This window comes from Amblyraja radiata, chromosome 23, assembly GCF_010909765.2.
Source record: "Amblyraja radiata isolate CabotCenter1 chromosome 23, sAmbRad1.1.pri, whole genome shotgun sequence".
Taxonomy (NCBI): Eukaryota; Metazoa; Chordata; class Chondrichthyes; order Rajiformes; family Rajidae; genus Amblyraja; species Amblyraja radiata.
The window spans coordinates 16,226,381-16,245,738 of record NC_045978.1 but is presented as its reverse complement, the minus strand read 5'-3'; the positions used below and the strand labels follow the sequence as shown (position 1 = coordinate 16,245,738).

The 19,358-nt window shown below is 40.9% G+C and overlaps 1 protein-coding gene across 1 annotated transcript in view; it reads left to right on the top strand.

Moving 5' to 3' along the window:
- Positions 1-19,358, top strand: part of ctnnbl1 (catenin beta like 1) — a 98,593-nt gene that overhangs the window by 71,858 nt on the left and 7,377 nt on the right. Inside the window, exons 13-15 of the mRNA XM_033041615.1 lie at positions 680-760; positions 2,088-2,225; positions 4,164-4,236. Of these exons, the coding sequence (XP_032897506.1) occupies positions 680-760; positions 2,088-2,225; positions 4,164-4,236 (292 nt within the window). The remainder of the gene's footprint in view (positions 1-679; positions 761-2,087; positions 2,226-4,163; positions 4,237-19,358) is intronic.

Below are 19,358 nucleotides of genomic sequence, written 5' to 3'. Positions count from 1 at the left end.
TTGGGGCAGGTGGTTCATGAGCCCGCCCATTACAGGGCACAATCGGGAAACCATTATCTGTACGGAGTTAGTTCTTTCTCCTCGTGACCTGCATGGGTTTTCTCCGATATCTTCGGTTTCCTCCCACACTCCAAAGACGTACAGGTTTGTAGGTTAATTGGCTTGGTATAAATGTAAATTGTCCCCAGTGTGTGTAGGATAGTGTAGGTTTGCGGTGATTGCTGGTCGGTGCGGACTAGGTGGGCCGAGGGGCCTGTTTCAGTCCTATCTCTCTCAACTATACTAAACTAAATGTGGTAATTGGCAAAGCCATTGTGATTCCCATCGCTCAAAGCCCCTGGTAAATGATGCCAATACTGCAGCAATGATAATAGTTTTCATGGTTTCATAGGCCTCAGACAGGTTGCTGAAGCTTTATTGCCACCACTTCCTGTTGTCACATGTGGCTCAGCCAAGAGAGAAAAGCTGAAATTGGCCTGCGATTTGCACATTACTAAATAGCATTCATCACTGGTCAAAATACTAACTGCAATAAATTCTTGCCTGTAAATTGTGATTATTTCCTTCATACAAATGTGACAAGCCATGAATTGTCTTCAATAGAAGCTGGTGAAATTGGGTTCTTGCATTTTGTAGGCTAAAGTGGCCTTTGATTAATGGCTATTTATGTTTCCTATAGGTCGATCGACTAATGGAGCTGCATTTTAAGTATCTGGAGGCTGTGCAGATAGCGGACAAGAAGATTGATGGAGAAAAACATGTATGCATTAGCAAAACCTTTATGCATCTCTTGCAAACCTTTATGTTAATCTCTACCTCAACAACTAGTCAGATGAATCTGATTCTGGTAATTTTAGGGAATCACAGCATTGCACCAAAGCTCTACAGGGTTACATTTGGCACTTTGTGAATACATTTTACATGGGGCAATGAAAATAGGTTTATAGATAAAAGCTTTCAGCTTTTTAAGTTTAATTTATTTATTGTAATTGCCTAAAACCATAGAAAGAAGTCATATGTAACTAGGTTGCTTGCAACTAAATTTGGGAGTTTATTTCGGATAAATGTGAGGTATTTATTTTGGGAAGTCATACCTTCACAGTGAACAATGGGGTGCTTGGACTTTCACACTGAACGACAGGGCCCATGGAAGTGTTGGAAGAGCAGAGAGATCGAGGAGTGCAAGTACATAGTTTCATGGAAATGGTATCAAAGGTAGGTACGATGTTGAAGAAGGCTTTTGCCACATTGGCCTTCATCGGTTAGGGAATAAAGTATAGAGTCAGGATGTTTTGTTACAGTTGTACAAGAGACTCGTGAGGCTGCATTTGGAGTATTGTTTAGTTTTGTTCACCCTGCTAGACAAAAAGTTGCCATTAAGGTGGAAAGTGTGTAGAAAAAACTTACGAAGATATTGCTTGGACTCGAGGGTCTGAACTGTAGGGAGATGTTTATACATACAGTGCGGAAACAGGCCCTTCGGCCCACCAGGTCCGCGCCGACCAGCGATCCCCGCACATTAATACTATCCTACACCCACAAGGGACGATTTTTACATTTACCAAGCCAATTAACCTACAAACCTGTACGTCTTTGGAGTGTGGGAGGAAAACGAAGATCTCGGCGAAAACCCACGCAGGTCACAGGGAGAACGTACAAGCTACATACAGACAGCACCTGTAGTCGGGATCGAACCCGGGTCTCTGGCGATGCATTCGGTGTAAGGCAGCAACTCTACCGTTGCGCCACCATGACCGCCTTAACTGTAGGGAGATGTTGATGAAGGGAATAGATGTTGAGCAGGCTAGGACTTTATCACTTGGACCACAGAAGACTGAGGGCGATCTTATGGAGGTGGGTAAAATTGTGAGGGGAATAGACGGGGTGAATACAGAGTCCTTTACCTAGAGTCGTGGAATCTAATTTTTTGGTTTTGATCTACTCTTTTTTAAATCATTTTTGGATTGCTTCCTCCTTTTATTTACTTTTTAAAACTGCTGACTTGGGTCTCTTCCTTTTGGGTTTCAAGCCAGTGTACCTTGATGTCAGTGAAAATGTTTCTTATCCTGTTATCCATGTTTATCCAGGATATGGTCCGCCAAGGGGAAATAATCGATGATGATATGGAGGATGAATTTTATCTGAGGCGTTTGGACGCTGGCCTCTTTGTCCTTCAGCTAATTTGCTACATAATGGTGGAGAGCTGCAATGCTGGAATCTCTCAGGTGATTTAATAATCCATTTACCAACAATTCTTCTTATCACAGTGTATGTGGGAGGAGGTCATTTTTATTACATACTGTGTGAGAAAATTTAGGTTGACTCAAAAATTATTAATTATGATCATTGCTTCATATAAACACACTAATTTCTCCCTTTCCTTTACTAGACGTCCTCGGCTAGACTTCCTGTTTCATTAACATACCACTCACCAATGGAAAAGTAATAACCCGGTGTAATTGAATTAAGATCTTGGTGCTTAAAAAATGCAAGGATATTAAAAGGCCTACTGTACCTCTAAAAATTATAGCAGAATAAATCTATTAGTATTTTTAATTTCAAGATCTGAATGATTATTTTTGTAAGTGTTGATCTACCACAGCGCTTGGGGTTAAGAGGCTGGAATCTCTCTATCTCTCGTTCTTTCTCTCCCTCTCTCCCTCTCTCTCACTCACTCTTACCTCGGCATTCCCGGAATCATTTGGTGTTTTTCAAAGACAACTGCATCTGCAGTTCCTTCCAAAAGAAGAAGAACCTGGCCCGAAACAACTCCTAATCCATTCCCTCCACAGATGCCGCCTAGCCCGCTGAGTTCCTCCAGCACTCTATGTTTTTTATTTAACTCTGAAATTAAAGATAGACGCTGAAGGAACTCAGCGGGCCAGGCAGTGACTCTGGAGAGAAGGAATGGGTGACGTTTCAGGTTGAGACCCTTATTCAGACAATCACAAGTACTCTCACCGACGAGAGTTCAGTTCAGTCTGAAGAAGGGTTTCGACCAGAAACGCCACCCATTCGTTCTCTCCAGAGTTGCTGCCTGTCCCGCTCTAGGTTTAAACAGAGCACTGTCAGTTTAACGCGTGGGAATTTAAACAAAGAGCTGTCGGCTGCAGCGCTATGGGTTCTAAATGTAGCGCTACCGGCTGAAGCACTATGGGCTTTACACATAGCACTATGGCCACAGCGCTATGGGTCACAGACTGTTCAGGAAAATTCTCATATAACAATGAGTCTTTGGAATTCTCTTTCTCAGTGGAAGTTGAGCCTTTGATTATTTTTCAGGCAATGGTAGAATTCTGGATAAGCCTAGTGGTGAAAGGTTACCAATGGGATTGCAGTTACATTGGGATTGGTTTTGATTTTACAGAACGGTGGGTGGGCTCAAGGGGGAGAGGGAGGGAGAAAAAAAGGAAGGAGGGAGGAAGAGACATGGAGGGTGGGAGGGACAGAGGGAGAGAAGGATGGAGGGGGAGGGGGGGAGAGGGAGGGATGGAGGGGGAGGGGAGGGAGAGGGAGATTCCAAAATGGCTTCTACATCATCATCTGGTGCTAAAAGCAGGAAGCAGCCGTTCAAACAGCAGTATACAAAGAGATGGCAATGAATGCACTTTCAAGTAAGGTGTATAGAAGACATGTCAATTCGTAGCAAAGGTATGCATTCTTGTACTCTTGGGTACATTAAAAATAACATTTTTTTCAGCAAAATGGCACCGTGTAAAAATACTGATTTCCTTAGAAAAATACTGATTTTCAGGTGCTAGACTACTAAAATGCTCTTGAGAAAACTTGGCAGCTCTGTTATTGTATCATTCAGTTGGTTGAGCACTGAATCACATAAAGGATAAATGTGACCATAAGTCTACCCCTTGATTAAGATTCCAGTTTGGTAACTTCTTAGGTACTTGATTCACCTGGAATACATGCATCTCCCCAGTTCCATTTTCTTCCTGTCAATATCACAGCTATTGCCTGCCAAAAATAAGAAATCTATTTTAGAACAATATTTAGCTAGCTTTGACATTGGATAAATGTACATGTTAACAAACTTAAGAATTATTTGATATGTTCACTCTAAAGAAACACTATTGGAACAACTAGAGATTTAATAGCCAGTTGTGACTGGAGAAGGAGTGCACTGAAATTATATTTGTGTTCGTTTTCAGATAAGGCAGCGTGTGCACCAGATCCTGAATATGCGAGGTGGTTCAACCAAAGTGGTCAGGCATATCATGAGAGGTATGATCTAAGACATTCAGCAGCAAAGGCAGTAATTTTAAATGTTTCTATATTTTCACCAGCTGGATAATCAAATACCTTATTTTCATATTAAGTAATATCGTGTTTCCAGAAAACAACCACTTATCATTCCAATTGCATTTTATATGACCCAATTATTCGATGCCACCATACTTTGCTGGCCTATGTACCATTGTGTACTGTTGCTGATATATACCACTTTATCTGGATGTTCTTACTTTGTACATGTTCTTTGCAACTGTAAGCTAATCAAACAGCTTACTAAGGTAGGTGGTGACATTTCTCTCTTCAGATTGTTGCCTGTATTAGTATTGCAATAGAACTGTTAACCTTATAACAGGAGTGGGAAGATTTTTCCCTCAAGGGGACCATGATTTGTTTCATTCATTTTTATTTGTTCATATTGTATTAGATCAGAGGAACATTTAGTGTGTTCCAATCAATAAATTTTATGAACAAGTTAAATGTAATTATGTGGATGAGAACCACACACTTTTATGAAAGAGTTCACTTTATCCTGTAAATCCAATACTTGAGGCAGTTGATCTGGGATGATTCATGTGCTTTCATCAGCCTGACGGGGAGGGAGATTGCAACCTTCACGTGGTCCACCCTGTTTCGACTAATGCAATCAACCCGATGTGCACAAACAAGATCAAATAGAACAAGTTGACCTACAACTTAGGCTGTGCACACCATGCGCAAGAAGAAGTTCAGCCTGACATCCACAGGAACATAGAAAAGTACAGATAAACACCCAACGCCAAAACCAGACTACCCTGGCAGATCCATTGTTTCTGCCTGCTCTTGCCCCATTGAATTCATCTCCACGTATCTTGATTCTATTTACCCCCCCCAATCTTCAACCCCTTCCAGCCTACCTCCGAGACCTCACATACCCTTCATAGTCATGGGCTATGTTTGCCTTTTTTTTTTTAATTATGTCGGACGGTCCTGTTCCAGGGATGCACTGATCCTATCCCCCAACTCTTTCTCTGCTGCATTGATGACTGCATCGGGGGGCCTTTCTGCACCCGTGCAGAACTCGTAGATTTCATTAACTTCACTAACTTCCACCCTGCCCAGGTTCACCTGGATTATCTCTGACACCTCTCTCCCCATTCTTGATCTCTCTCTCTCCATCACAGAAGACAGACTATCGACTGTCGTCTACTACAAACCTACCGGCTCCCACAGTTGTCTGGACTACAATGCCTCTTGCAAGTAAGCTATCCCCTACTTTCAATTCCTCTGTCTCCGCCACATCTGCTCCCTAGGTAAGTTTTTCTATACAAAGACAATCCCCGATGTATTCATTCTTTAGTGAACGAGGGTCGACTGGCTCTCACTCCCTTTCTCCCTCTCCCCAGACACAACAAGGACAGGACCAAAGACCCTGGTCCTTGCCTTTCACCAGCCTCTGCATCCTACAGATTGTGCTCCAACATTTCAGTCACCTCCAATGTGATCACACCACTAATCACAACTTCCCATCTCAACCTCCTTCCACCTTCCGCAGAGAGACCACTCCCTCTCTGCAACTCCTTGGTTCGCTCAACCCTTCCCACCCAAACCACCCCTTACCTAGGTTTCTTTCCCCTGAAATCGTAGGAGATGTAATGCCAGTCCTTATACCTCCCCCCTTGACTCCGACAGCCTTACAGGTGAGGCAGAGGCTCACATGCACCTCCTCTCACCTCATCTGCTGCATCCGATATTCCCTGATGTGAGGTCCTGTACAATGGTGAGACCAAATGTGGACTCTGCGACCGTTTTGATGAACTCCCCATCCTTCCAGTACTGGGCCACCAGAACTCCACCTTTGTCAAATTTGCCTTTGGAGGATTAACTGAAATCTTTTAAGTGGCAGCAGAATGTTCAAATTATTGATCTCTACCTAGAGGGCTACATCCAGTCATGGAAATACTCCCATCCTTTGCCATTGAAGTTTATTTTGTATGCAGCTTAATTGTACATTTCCTTCAAACCATTATAAACACTTTGGAACCTAATCAAATAATCTGCATATGGTTGATGTAGATTACTTAATAATTCTTGACTCGCGAATAACGTGTAATTTTACGATGTCACATAGGCACAAAACCATGAATGCATTTCATGATATCGGCTAATATAGTGTTTGCAAAGGAAATAGAAATCATGCTTTGAAAAATCTGGAATTGAGTCATTTAAGGTGATTTGAATGTTTAAATTAATGTTTCATTTTAAGTGAATTTATTTTGCTCCTGGTTGTTGTTTCTTGATCTTAAATTGTGAACGATCCACGTACAGGAACTTGGCAAACTTTGTGCTGCTCAATCATGGTACAATGTAGCTGAGCTAATGCCGAAGGGTATTTCAGGCAAAGAATAATGTTATACTTAAAATAAGATTAGATTGCGCCTTTCAAAAAATGTACAGAAATCTTTGGTTGTTGTGATATAATAACTGGACAGAGGTTAATTCGTCAGTAAATGCCTCATCTATGTTATTTATCTGACCTTTAAGTGATTCTAAGGAGTACTTAATCTTTTGTATATTACATCAGAAATGGCTTCCTTCCTTGCATGATATTGTGTTTTGAAATAGATGCTTTTAGTTTGTTAAACACAGCAAAATATCAGGCATAAACAACCCACATGGGACAGTATACCACTCTGCAAGCTTATTTACTGGAATATTCATACTATTATTGTGTACAAATGATACTTCTTGTTTTATATTACATACATTTGGTCTCATTTACCCATGACTGTGACAGTCTTTGGGCCCAGAGGGAGTGCATAATGTTTGAAATGGAGCTGAAGAATCATAGATTGTGGGTTCATTAACTGCACATTCGCAGCCTAATAACTTTGTGTTTGTTTTATTACGTCCCCTAGCTATGTGTGAAAGCACACTCCCATGACAAATGTGTTGAAATTAGCTGTAAAACAGTTCTTAGAGTACAGAATTGGTTCCCTTTAGTAGAAACTCTATTCTCTAAGGAACAAACATGCCCCTACGCCACAAACCATATCTATAGTATGCCAAAGATTTCAAAATTTAAGTTAACGCTTAATAACATTAGATTTTGAAGGACACCCCCAATGACTGGTAAAATTATTGCAAGATTTATATTTTCTGCACCTTGACTTTTAAGGATTTATATCAAACTATTCACAAATGAATAATTAATTAAAGTATTTCATACAGCATCCAAAATTTGAATCCTAGAACATAGAACAGTACAGCACAAGAACAGGCTCTTTGGCCCACAATGTCTGTGCCAAACATCACTTATATACCTACACGTAACCCTCAATTCCCTACATATCCATAAAACTATCCAAAAGTCCTTTAAATGCTACCAACATATCTGCCTCATCCATCACGCCCGGCAGCATGTTCCAGGCACTCACCACCCAATGTGTAACAAAAAAAAATTGCCTCGCACATCTCCTTTAAACTTTGCTCTTCTCACCTTAAAGCTATGCCTATAATATACTACCAAATGTAATTATATACTACCATTGTAGTAGAACCCACTATAAATAGAGAAGGATGTCTTAAGCAAGGTCTCAACCCGAAACGTCACCTATTCCTTTTCTCCAGAAATACTGCATAGCCCGCTTAGTTACTCCATCTTTTTATGTCTATCTTAGGAAAGTGTAATTATCAGTGCACACCGTTGTTACTAATTTTGCATAAGATGTATTGCCTTTTTTCTGATTGAATGTGATTTCCCTAATCCTGATATAAATTGGACTCCCCCACTGTTCAGAATGCAGAGTACAGAATTGGTTCCCTTTAGTAGAAACTCTATTCTCTATGGAAAAAAAATGCCCCCCCCCCCCCCCCCTTATGTGGGGAACACTATCTCCATCTGAGATTTGCCAATTCAAATGAAGGAATATTACAGAAAAAGAGAACTGGCATATGCATGAATCTCTGTCTTGCAAATATGTCATCATGGGCCACCATTCTGATTACAAGAAAAATAATTTGTATTAACAATGTCACCTTTCATATCATCACAATGTCTTGGTGATTACCGGCCAATGTCACCGTTTAAAATATAGCCGCTTATATAAGTAATTGTTGTAATTGATATGCAGGAAAATGTCCAGAAATAAGATAAATGTCTGTCTAAATACTTTCTGACTTGTTGGGTGAAGGATACATGCATGAAGAACAGCTTGAGCACTCTGTGCTTCTTGTCAAATTGCAATGACTGCTTCTGGAGAGGCCTTGTATTTTTAAAAATTAATCGATGAAATGGTATTTCTGACTTTGCAGCATTTGTTCAGTACTGGACTGATACGTCAGCCTAGATTATATGCTTGAACCTTGTTTCTTGTTCAACCCAGGGGAGAACATGAATTGGAAGTTGTCTGCATAATATGATAAAGCAAGAAAGTAGTTTGTCAATGACAGTCCTCGGATGATTTAGTTCTGTTGCAGCCTAAATTTGGTTGTCATTGATCTTGGCTGCTTTCATTAACACTGTTTTGCTATTTCTTGGTTGAATTGCTAACTAAAGTATTTCTCAGTAATTGAGTTCTTTTCAGCGAGGAGGAAAATTGCTAACGGGACCAGTTCCATACCACACAGATCTTGCTGTCTTACAGTGCAACTTGCTGCAACTACAAACGTTGTGCAATCTGTTTTCCTACTTCAACTGATAGAGATATGGAGGAAAGCATCTGCATTATTGATAAAACAGCATGTCGGATGTGTGAACAAACCAGAAAAGCCTGTACTTTTAAAGTGCATCTTAAAATAGGCATAAAATTGAATCCTTTTTTATCCAATTAGGATAATTCCTTTTCATTGTTGGAGTATTGGGGTTGTATGCATTCTTAAACACCAATTCCAATTTATATCTCAAAAAATAGGTTTTCATAGACCAATCCATATGAAATATAATTTTGCAATAGAAATTTAAAAATAAATGTCCTTTTCCATAAACAAAATAGGTTGTCATGTTTGTTTGAATCCTTCATTTAGGAATTATATTTAAATGGAAATACAGGCTCGTTAGTCTTGGAGCTGTCTGGCAATAAATGTTAAAATAGAATACTGAGGCACTGGTTACCACAGGCCATTGCTCTTGTTGAAAAGCTAAAAATGGCAAATACTGAAATTCTGAAATATAAAGAGAAAAATGTTGGAGATGTTCAGTAGCCAGGTAGCATCTGTGCAGTGAAATGGAGAAGGCTCATTCACATGAAATATTCAGGACATTTCCCCATACATGCTGCTTGACAGTGGTACATCTATACACTAGACGTCCTTGTGATGTTGGATGATGGAGAGTACAGATTTCATGTTTCAGAGATCCTTGGCAAGCTGCTGCAGTGACGGTACAAAGGTGCTCAAGGCTATGAGTAAAACGACTGAGGCTAGAGTGCAAATCAAGTTAACCGTTTTAAATAAAAACATACTTCTGGAAACACTCACAGACAGCATCTGTAGAAAGAGAAACAACTCATATTTCAGATCGCATTCCCTTCATGAGAAACCAGTTATTTTTAAGTTTGAAGAATGGATAGGACAAAGGAATCTTGTTTTAGCCAGGGTTGCCATGGAAATGATCAGCAAATAAGTTAATAGTTAGAGAGAGTAGAGAGCGAGAGAGAATTGTGCTGCTTTCTGAAAAGGAGCACTCAGTCAGTTTTAACTGTAGTGCATGTAAGTGAAAATCCCATAACAAATGTAGTAGAGCTGGTACAACACAGCTCCTGCACTGGGTTCAGCCCTGACCTCTGGTGCTGTCCTAACATTCTCTCTGACATCATGACATCATGGATTTCTCAGAACGTAGAACAATGCAGTGCAAGGCCGACCCTTCAGCCCAATGCCCATAATAAACATGATGCCAAAGTACACTAATCTCCTCTGCATGTGATCCATGTGCATATCTAAAAGCCTCTTAAAATTATAATAATGTATCTGTCTCCACCACCACCCATAACTGCGTATTCCAGGTACCCACCACTGGGGGGGGGGTGGAATTGTGCCCCAGATGTCTCCTTTAAATTTTGCCCCTCTTACCTTAAAGCCACGTCCTCTGGTCTTTGAGATTTCCACCTTGGAAAAAGATTTACGATTATTTCCTCCCACGTATTTCCTAAATGTGCAGCTTGACAGGTTAATTCACCACTATTCCAAGTGTATAGATGAGTGGTGGAATCTGGAGGAGAATAAAGTGGTTAGAATAGCATTAGTAGTTATTTAAAACAAATATGTTTGTTGGTTGGCACAGACTCTGGGCTGTGGGGACCGTTTCTATGCTGTATCTCTCTATGACTACAACACTCTTTGGTCTCACATGAATAGTATTGCTCTTCGCCTCAAAGGTCTCTTTAAACCTTGATAGATGACCTTTCCGTTCAAGCTTCTATGGAAAGAGGTGAGGAGAAAAAAATACAATTGTAAAGTGAAAATATAGAAAATGTGATGACTGATAGTGGCTATCTATCCCTTGTGAAGATGCGAAACAAGAGAAGGTAATACATTAGAATTAAAACACAAAGTACTTGTGCTATAACACCAGGATAAGAGCTCAACCAAGAGAACCAAGCCTAAAGCCAAAGCACTATCGAAACTGATACTTATGCTAAGGACAATAACTAACTTCAAATGCAAAAAAATAGCTAATTACATGTTAACAAGCACATTAAAAAAAATGGTTGTGTAGTTGCAAGGGGTTATCAAGTGGGCACCTCCCTTCACTGGTGGTTCGTTATGTTAGGCCCACGACACCTCAGGAAGGCTCAACAGTTAGTTCTGGTGTCCCAGAATAACCCCCCTCAATACCTGCTCTTACCACATGCAACCAGTATTTACTAAATAAAGGAAACTACAGATGATTAATTCACTCTAACAAATGCTAAACACTTGCCTCCTATCTTCCAATTATCATAACCCATCATTAAACTCGTAACACAACAATATAAACTCTTTCTAAACTGCTTGTTTCTAACTTGGGTACTTTTAATGCAGAATTATACTAATGTGAAAATATTTTTGTGCATGTTCTTGATAACAAAAGAACATAACAGATACCAGAATGTTTTGTTTTGTAAACTATTAGCACAAAGTCACCTGAGAAATTGATGCTCTCAGACGTGGGTAATAGCAACATCACATCGTTTTCTTGATTGAATTTTATTTTCCTGATTATGGAATTTTGCAATTTCAAGATAATAAGTCTCCCTCTCACATATCAAAAACTTTTAAATATAAGCTTAATTAAGTTGGATTTCTACTTGTTATTGCACATTGTCACATTAGTGCCTGCCAGCACTATAATAAGGGAGAAAGATTGTGTTTCCAACAAAGAAGCAAGTCACTGAATGGAACAGACAAACTTTTCAGAGGGGAGGAATATAATTATCCTCTACATTTTCGATACTGCCAGATACAACCAGTTCATGTAAAAAACGTTCACATACATAACTATAAAAGGTACTAAATCTCCAAAGTTTAAAGTAATTTTATAAATCTCAAACGTAAAGTAATTTTTGACAATGTATTTTGGTGCAATTTTGCAAGATGCACTGGTTCCATGTATGTACTCATACTGTTAACAATTAAACACTGTAGTAGTGGGCTCCATTGTCCAGCTGGTCATAGTGCGAACTCCATCATCAAGTTCACTGTTGTGGGACGTATCACTGATGGGAATGAGTCAGAGTATAGGAGAGAGATCGAGCGACTGTCCAAATGGTGCCAGCACAATAACCTGTCTCTCAACACCAGCAAAACCAAGGAACTGATTGTGGACTTTGGAAGGAGTAGGATGGGGACCCACAGTCCCGTTTATATCAACGGGTCGATGGTTGAAAGGGTCAAGAGCTTCAAATTCCTGGGCCCCTCACCTTTGCATTTGCCAGGGAATCGGATCTGTGGCCTGCCCACCAGTAGCACCAGCTCACGTTTATTTCGGAGTTCACCACCGACATCCGACACATCTCCGGTAAATGTAACCTGGTTGCAGACGCATTGTCCTGCCCGGCCATCGCTGCTGTTCACGATGTGGCCCTCCGGAGTAAACTACTCTGCCTTGGCTGTGGCGCAGCTGGTGAACGAGGAGATGCCGGCATATCGTAACCCGATCTTGGGTTTGGTGCTCGGGGACATGCCGTTGGGTCCGTCGGGCGGTATCTTGCTGTGCGTCGTGTCCTATTGTTCCGGAGGCCTGGCGCAGTCGCATTTTTGGCGTCACCAATGGGTTGCCTCACCTGTCTATTCGGGCCACGGTGGCGATGGTGGCCGCGAGATTCATGTGGCACGGGCTGCTGTAGCAAGTCTGTCACTGGGCCCGGGCATACATTCCGTGCCAAACTTCAAAGGTGCATCAGCACGTCCAGGCGCCCGTTCAGGTGTTCGCAGTGCCTCGCCGGCGCTTCGCCTACATGCACGTGGACATCATGGGGCCGCTGCCTCCGTCCCGGGGTGTTTCGCACCTGCTGACGGTGGTGGACCATTTTACACGGTGGCCAGAGGCCATACCGCTCATGGACACGTCTGCCCAGTCGTGCGCTCGTGCCCTTGTGGCCAATTGGATTGCCCGCTTTGGGGTGCCGCTGGACATCACTTCCGACCAAAGTGCCCAGTTCACATACGAACTGTGGTCCGCAATGGCCCGCCTGCTGGTGGCTCAGCTCCACCATTCGACAGCATACCATCCCCAGTCGAATGGATTGGTGGAGCGGTCCCACCGCCATCTCAAGGGCGCCTTGAAGGCTTGCCCTACGGGTCCGGACTGGATGGACGAGTTGCCGTGGGTCCTGCTAAGGATTCGTACCGCCCCGAAGGAGGATTTGTCATCATCCTCGGCGGAGTTGGTTTATGGCACTCCGCTCGCCTTTCCCGGGGAATTTATCCCGGCTGCTATAGGGTCCCGGGAGTCGCCGTCATCTGTGTTAGTGCGCTTGCGGGAGAGGGTCGGCGTCCTGTCTCCCGTCCCGATGTCTCGTTATGGGGTGGCTCCATTCCATGTGCCACCTGCGCTCGCAGACAGTTCTTGCGTCATTCTGCGGCGCAATGCCCACAGGTCTCCCTTGCGGCGCCCACATGAGGGTCCATTTCGGTTGCTGCGGCACGGGCTTACTAAGCGCAAAGGGGCTGGCAGGCCAAGGAAGACCTCCACAGCTGATGACAGAGAATTCTCTCTACAATAAAGAAAAATCCCCAAACACCTGGCCGGCAGATCAGAAACACTCTTCAGGTGTGGATTTGTCAACGGTCACTGTCCGCAGAAGACTTCATGAACAGAAATACAGAGGCTACACTGCAAGATGCAAAACACTGGTTAGCTGGAAAAAATAGGATGCCATGTTACAGTTTGCCAAGAAGTACTTAAAAGAGCAACCACAGTTCTGGAAAAAGGTCTGTGGACAGATGAGACGAAGATTAACTTATCAAAGTGATGGCAAGAGCAAAGTATGGAGGAGAGAAGGAACTGCCCAAGATCCAAAGCATACTATGAAACACGGTGGTGGGGGTGTTATGGCCTGGGCATGTATGGCTGCTGTACGTACTGGCTCACTTATCTTCATTGATGATACAACTGCTGATTGTAGTAGCATAATGATTTCTGATGTGTATAGACACATCCTATCTGCTCAAGTTCAAACAAATGCCTCAAAACTCATTGGCCGGCGGTTCATTCTACAGCAAGACAATAATCCCAAACATATTGCTAAAGCAACAAAGGAGTTTTTCAAAGCTAAAAGATGAATAATTCTTGAGTGGCCAAGTCAATCACCCGATCTGAACCCAATTGAGCATGCCTTTTAGATACTGAAGAGAAAACTGAAGGGGACTAGCCCCCAAAACAAGCATAGGCTAAAGATGGCTGCAATACAGGCCTGGCAGAGCATCACCAGAGAAGACACCCAGCAACTGGTGATGTGCATGAATCGCAGACTTCAAGCAGTCATTGCATGCAAAGGATACACAACAATCTACTAAACATGACTACTTTCATTTACATGACATTGCTGTGTCCCAAACATTATGGTGCCCTGAAATGGGGGTGCTATGTATAAACACTGCTGTAATGTCTAAATGGTGAAACCAAACTATAAAAATGGTCTTTATTAAATTCTGACAACGTGCACATGTGAACCACATGTGATTTTTTTCTATTACAAATCTCAAATTGTGGAATACAGAGGCAAATAAATAAATGATGTGTCTTTGTCCCAAACATTATGGAGAGCACTATAGCTGCACTGATAATGAAAGCTGAACATCATATTCTGGACATTATAAGGTTCTGTAAATGCCTGACTGATTTGATTATCAGAAATTTGGATTAAATCTACTGTGATAGGTGAAATAAATAGTGATTTAGGCATTTAGAATTATAATGTTTATTATGAAGTTATTTCATTGAGGGTTATGAATTTTAAAAAATGATTTTGAATTAAAAAGTTGGTACTTTGGAATATAATTTATAAATGCAAGTCGATTAGCTCTGGTTTTGCGCAATATAATTCACAGATATTGTATCCTGCTTCTTGAATCAATCAAATGACATTTTTATTGGTCACTTGTACAGTGGTTTTAGCAGTTTTTTATGTTTGAATCGTGATATTTCTTGTAATGGGTTCTGCAGTGTATTTCATTTTATATTTCCTTTTTAAACGCATTGAATTTGGAAAGATATTCAGGTTTCAAATAAAACTAAGTAAAAGATAATCCGCCATGAACCTGATGAACCATATGTCTTCCTGTGTAATAGTGTTTCCAAGTATCTTTAGCAGTTGTTGTTTGGTAGTATTGGGGACTTGCTCCACCTCTGAGAGTGCTTGGGATTGGGTTGTAGGGTGCAAATAGCAAGAAGTTGGAAGAGTGCGAGTAAGAAGGCCAGGGTATTATATCTCTATGGATTTGCTAATAGTATGTTAAACGTCTGAAATCTGTCAAGCATTCATATTCACCCATAACCCACCCATTTCTGGTCTCATGGTGGAGAAAAATAAACAAATTTAGTTTACAGATGCTGTAATTTCTTCATTATCCTCTGCCACAGTTGAGTTCCGGCAGCTGCCTCCACCTTCACCCTCCCCAACTCCCACCTGGCTCCATTTGCATTTTGGTTTTCCCTCTTCTGTCTGCCTCCAAGCATCAAATACCTGCCTCTGCCTCCAAGTCAATCCCCTCCCTTCCCTGACCTGGCTCCACCTGCCCCGCATTTTTTCACCCCTCAGTCCACCAATCTCATTGCTTCTGTCTCACTGCGCCCTCTTTCTTCTTTGTACTTATCTTCCCCCTCCACTGTCAGTCCTGATGCAGGGTTTTTACCTGAAACATTGACAGATGATGCTCAATATGCCGAGTTCCTCCTGCAGATCGTCGTTTTCACAGTTATGTTGTGCTTTGAGAATGGCAGGGAACATGGGTGAAAACCAAAATGATCAAGTACTCTGAACCTCATCACTGAGGATAGGGATGCTTGTAAAGCATCAATTTCACATTAGTCATTCAACTGACCATCGCCACCATAACTGAGAATAGCTTTTTTAATAATCTGGAATTAATTGCTCACATTCTGTTAAATTGATGCATTTTGGCCAACTTCTGCACTAATTGTTCAGTAAAACACCAAAAAACACACATTTGAAATCTAAATAATTGTATCTTTTTGAATTGCGTTATATGTAATGTTTGCATAATTTTGTGAGCCTTGACCCATTATTCATAATGGAGCCACTGCATGGACTGCATGTATGGCATCATTAAAACACAGCCCTGAAAATAATTTGTAGTTAAAAACGTGCAGATATCTAGGGAATTAACCGGGGGGTTAAATCAATGTAAATTCTTGTCATATGGTATAAATACTTCTAAGGATGCAAAAATCACTAAATATTCAATTTTCTCATGAAACAATTTGCACCTTTTTTCCCTATTGTAATTTCTGAATCTTTTGGCATCCCTCCTTGTGTTAAATACCATCTCATATACATCTAGCACTTTTATTACAGTATAACACTGAATTACAGATCTTTTACACTTCTCAAAGATTTCCCTTAACTAAAGCTACCAATGGTTTATTAACCTTTCAGCGGAAAGATCTGAAGTATTCTTTGTCGATATTTTTGTCGAAGTTTTGATGAGAATATAGTAGATGGATAGAATTTTCAATAACCTCATTTACACCTCAGCAGTGATTTAAAAAAAAACATATGTTCTGATGAATGTCTTATTTAAAGCTGTCCCTCATTATATTCATTCAAATGTTCAAGCTGGGGGTTTACAGCAAAATGAAATGTATCTTCCCTGCTTAAATTTATTTCTTTATGAATATATTACATTGATAGGTAACTGAACTGAATTGTTAATAACATGTCCACTTCTTTTCTATCAGTTGTTCATTTGGCTGAACAATGTTTTTTTATTTGCTTACATGTAATGTGTTCCTGCATAATTTTGTCAGCCTTGACCCATTGTTCATAATGGAACCACTGTATGAACTGCATGTATGGCATCATTTAAACACAGCCTTGAAAATAATTTGTAGTTAAGTGTGCAGATATCTATGGAATTAACCGGGGGTTAAATCAATGTAAATTCTTGCCATGTATTGCAACTTCAGAAGAAAAGATTTTCATGAAGGAAAAAAGAAATGAGATGTTTCAAAGGGCATAGATTTTCAAGTGAGTAGACACACAAACAGAATTCCAGATACCATCTGCTCTGTTTTGAAAATATTTGATTTCCCCTCCAGTCTGCTTGAGCCTTGATTCAGTTTGTTAAATATAACGCAAAAGAAGACTACTGATTCTCTGTGTGTGTGTGTGTGTGTGTGTGTGTGTGTGTGATTGTACACATTTTCACTTAATCATATCATGAAGCATATATATTTATATGACTGGAGCCCATGTGGATCAGCCATGACATTTGACTCACCTCAGCTGGAAGTAGGTTAAATATGCACAATAATGACAATAATAAGAATAGGTCCTATTTGTTTCCAAACTTTCAGTGGGTGCAATTGACAGCCTTGGGCAAAATTCTAGTTCACATGATTCACTCAAAGCAATACTTAAATAATTTAGTTGTGAAGAATCACCAAACTTCTCTGAACATTGAACCTATCCAAGGTGGACACAAAATGCTGGAGTAACTCAGCGATTGAGGCAGCATCTCTGGAGAGAAGGAACCTATCCATACATATGGGTCTTCATGTTTGGGATGGAGAGTCGATGGGGCAAGAAGGGAATTGACATCAAGCAATTGTTGATTAAAAATCCAAAATAATATGCGGCTTTATCCAATTAATGTTTTTTTAATACCTTTTTAATGTATGAATCATGCTAATGGATTATGATAGATTCCATGAATTTTATTTTACCATTAAGTTGCAAGGAATTTGGATATTAAATCAGGCAGTAATTACAATATGGGTCTCTGTTGTAGTTTCTTTTGGCCCCTTTGAACCCATGGTAAGGAATTGTTTAATTAAATTTACACTGCTAATTTTTCTCTCGCAGCACAAAGTCACTTTGCAATATCTGCTCCTTAACATTTCTGTTTTGTTATGCTGTGCGGTCCAATATATTCCACTTTTCTAACTGCCAAACATTTGTTTGAATGGGATCACAAACCTTGATTAAAAAAACAATTGATTTATTTACTTTTCTTTATCCTTGTTTTTAATTTCTAATACTTCTTAAATTTCTGTAATTATTTCAACCTATTTGAACTGTTGATATTCAATAACATTTCAAAGGCCATCGGCTGTGTAATGGAGACCAAAACAGTCTGGCAATGGGGCCAAGGGAACTGCCACTTAAGGTCTGGTTGCCACTTGTGGGCTTCTCTAGCAAATTAGATAGCCATGCAGCCAGACTTCCTGCAATTCTACAAACAATGCTCCAAGGAGTACATGCTGAATCAAGCTTAAACTGACCGATTCAAATAACATTGTTCAATGCATTGCATACCTTTTACATCATTACTTTTATGGACGTAAAATAACTGAAAGCACTAACCGACAGAATATGGCGTGAACTAATTTTAGTTTGAGGTACTTAATTCTCTTGTCTGATAGAAAACCTGTTGAATTGACCTGGATTTTAAAATGGTGAATTGTAGTTTTAACTGGAAATCTGGAATTTGCAATCGTCAAAGAGTAATGCAGTGTGGAAACAGGCCTTTCGCCCTAATTTGCCCACACTGGCCAACAATGTCCCAGCTACACTAGTCCAACTTGCCTGCGCTTGGTCCATATCCATGTCCCTCCAAACCTGTCCTATCCATGTACCTGTCTAACTGTTTCTTAAACAATGGGATAGTCTTGAACCTATGTCCTCTGGTCCTCGATTCCCCTACTCTGGGCAAGAGACTCTGTGCACTTACCCGATCCATTCCTCTCATGATTTTGTACACCTCTGCAAAATCACCCCTCATCCTCCATGGAATAGAGCCTCAGCCAACTCAGCCTCTCCCTATAGCACACACCCTCTAGTCCTGGCAACATCCTCGTAAATCTTTTCTGAACCCTTTCAAGTTTGTCAATATATTTCCTATAACATGGTACCCAGAACTGAACACAATATTCTAAATACGGTCTCACCAATGTCTTATACAACTGTAACATAACGTCCCAACTTCTATACTCAATACTCTGACTGATGAAGGCCAAAGTGCCAAAAGCCTTTTTGACCACCTATCCACCTGCGACTCGACCTTCAAGGAATCATGCACCTGTACTCCTAGATCCCTCTGCTCTACAACTACCCAGAGGCCTACCATTTACTGTGTAGGTCCTGCCCTTGTTCGACATCCCAAAATGCAACACCTCACACTTCTCTGTATTAAATTCCATCAACCATTCCTCCGCCCACTTGGACAATCGATCCAGGTCCTGCTGCAATCTTTCACAACCTTCACTATCTGCAAAACCACTCACTTTTTGTATCATCAACAAACTTACTAATCTTGCCCTGTATGTTCTCATCCAAATCATTGATGTAGATGACAAACAATAACGGGCCCAGCACCGAACCTTGAGGCACACCACTAGTCACAGGCCTCCAGTCCGAGAATCAACCTTCCACCATCACCCAATTTGCTATGCATTCGGCTATCTCTCCTTG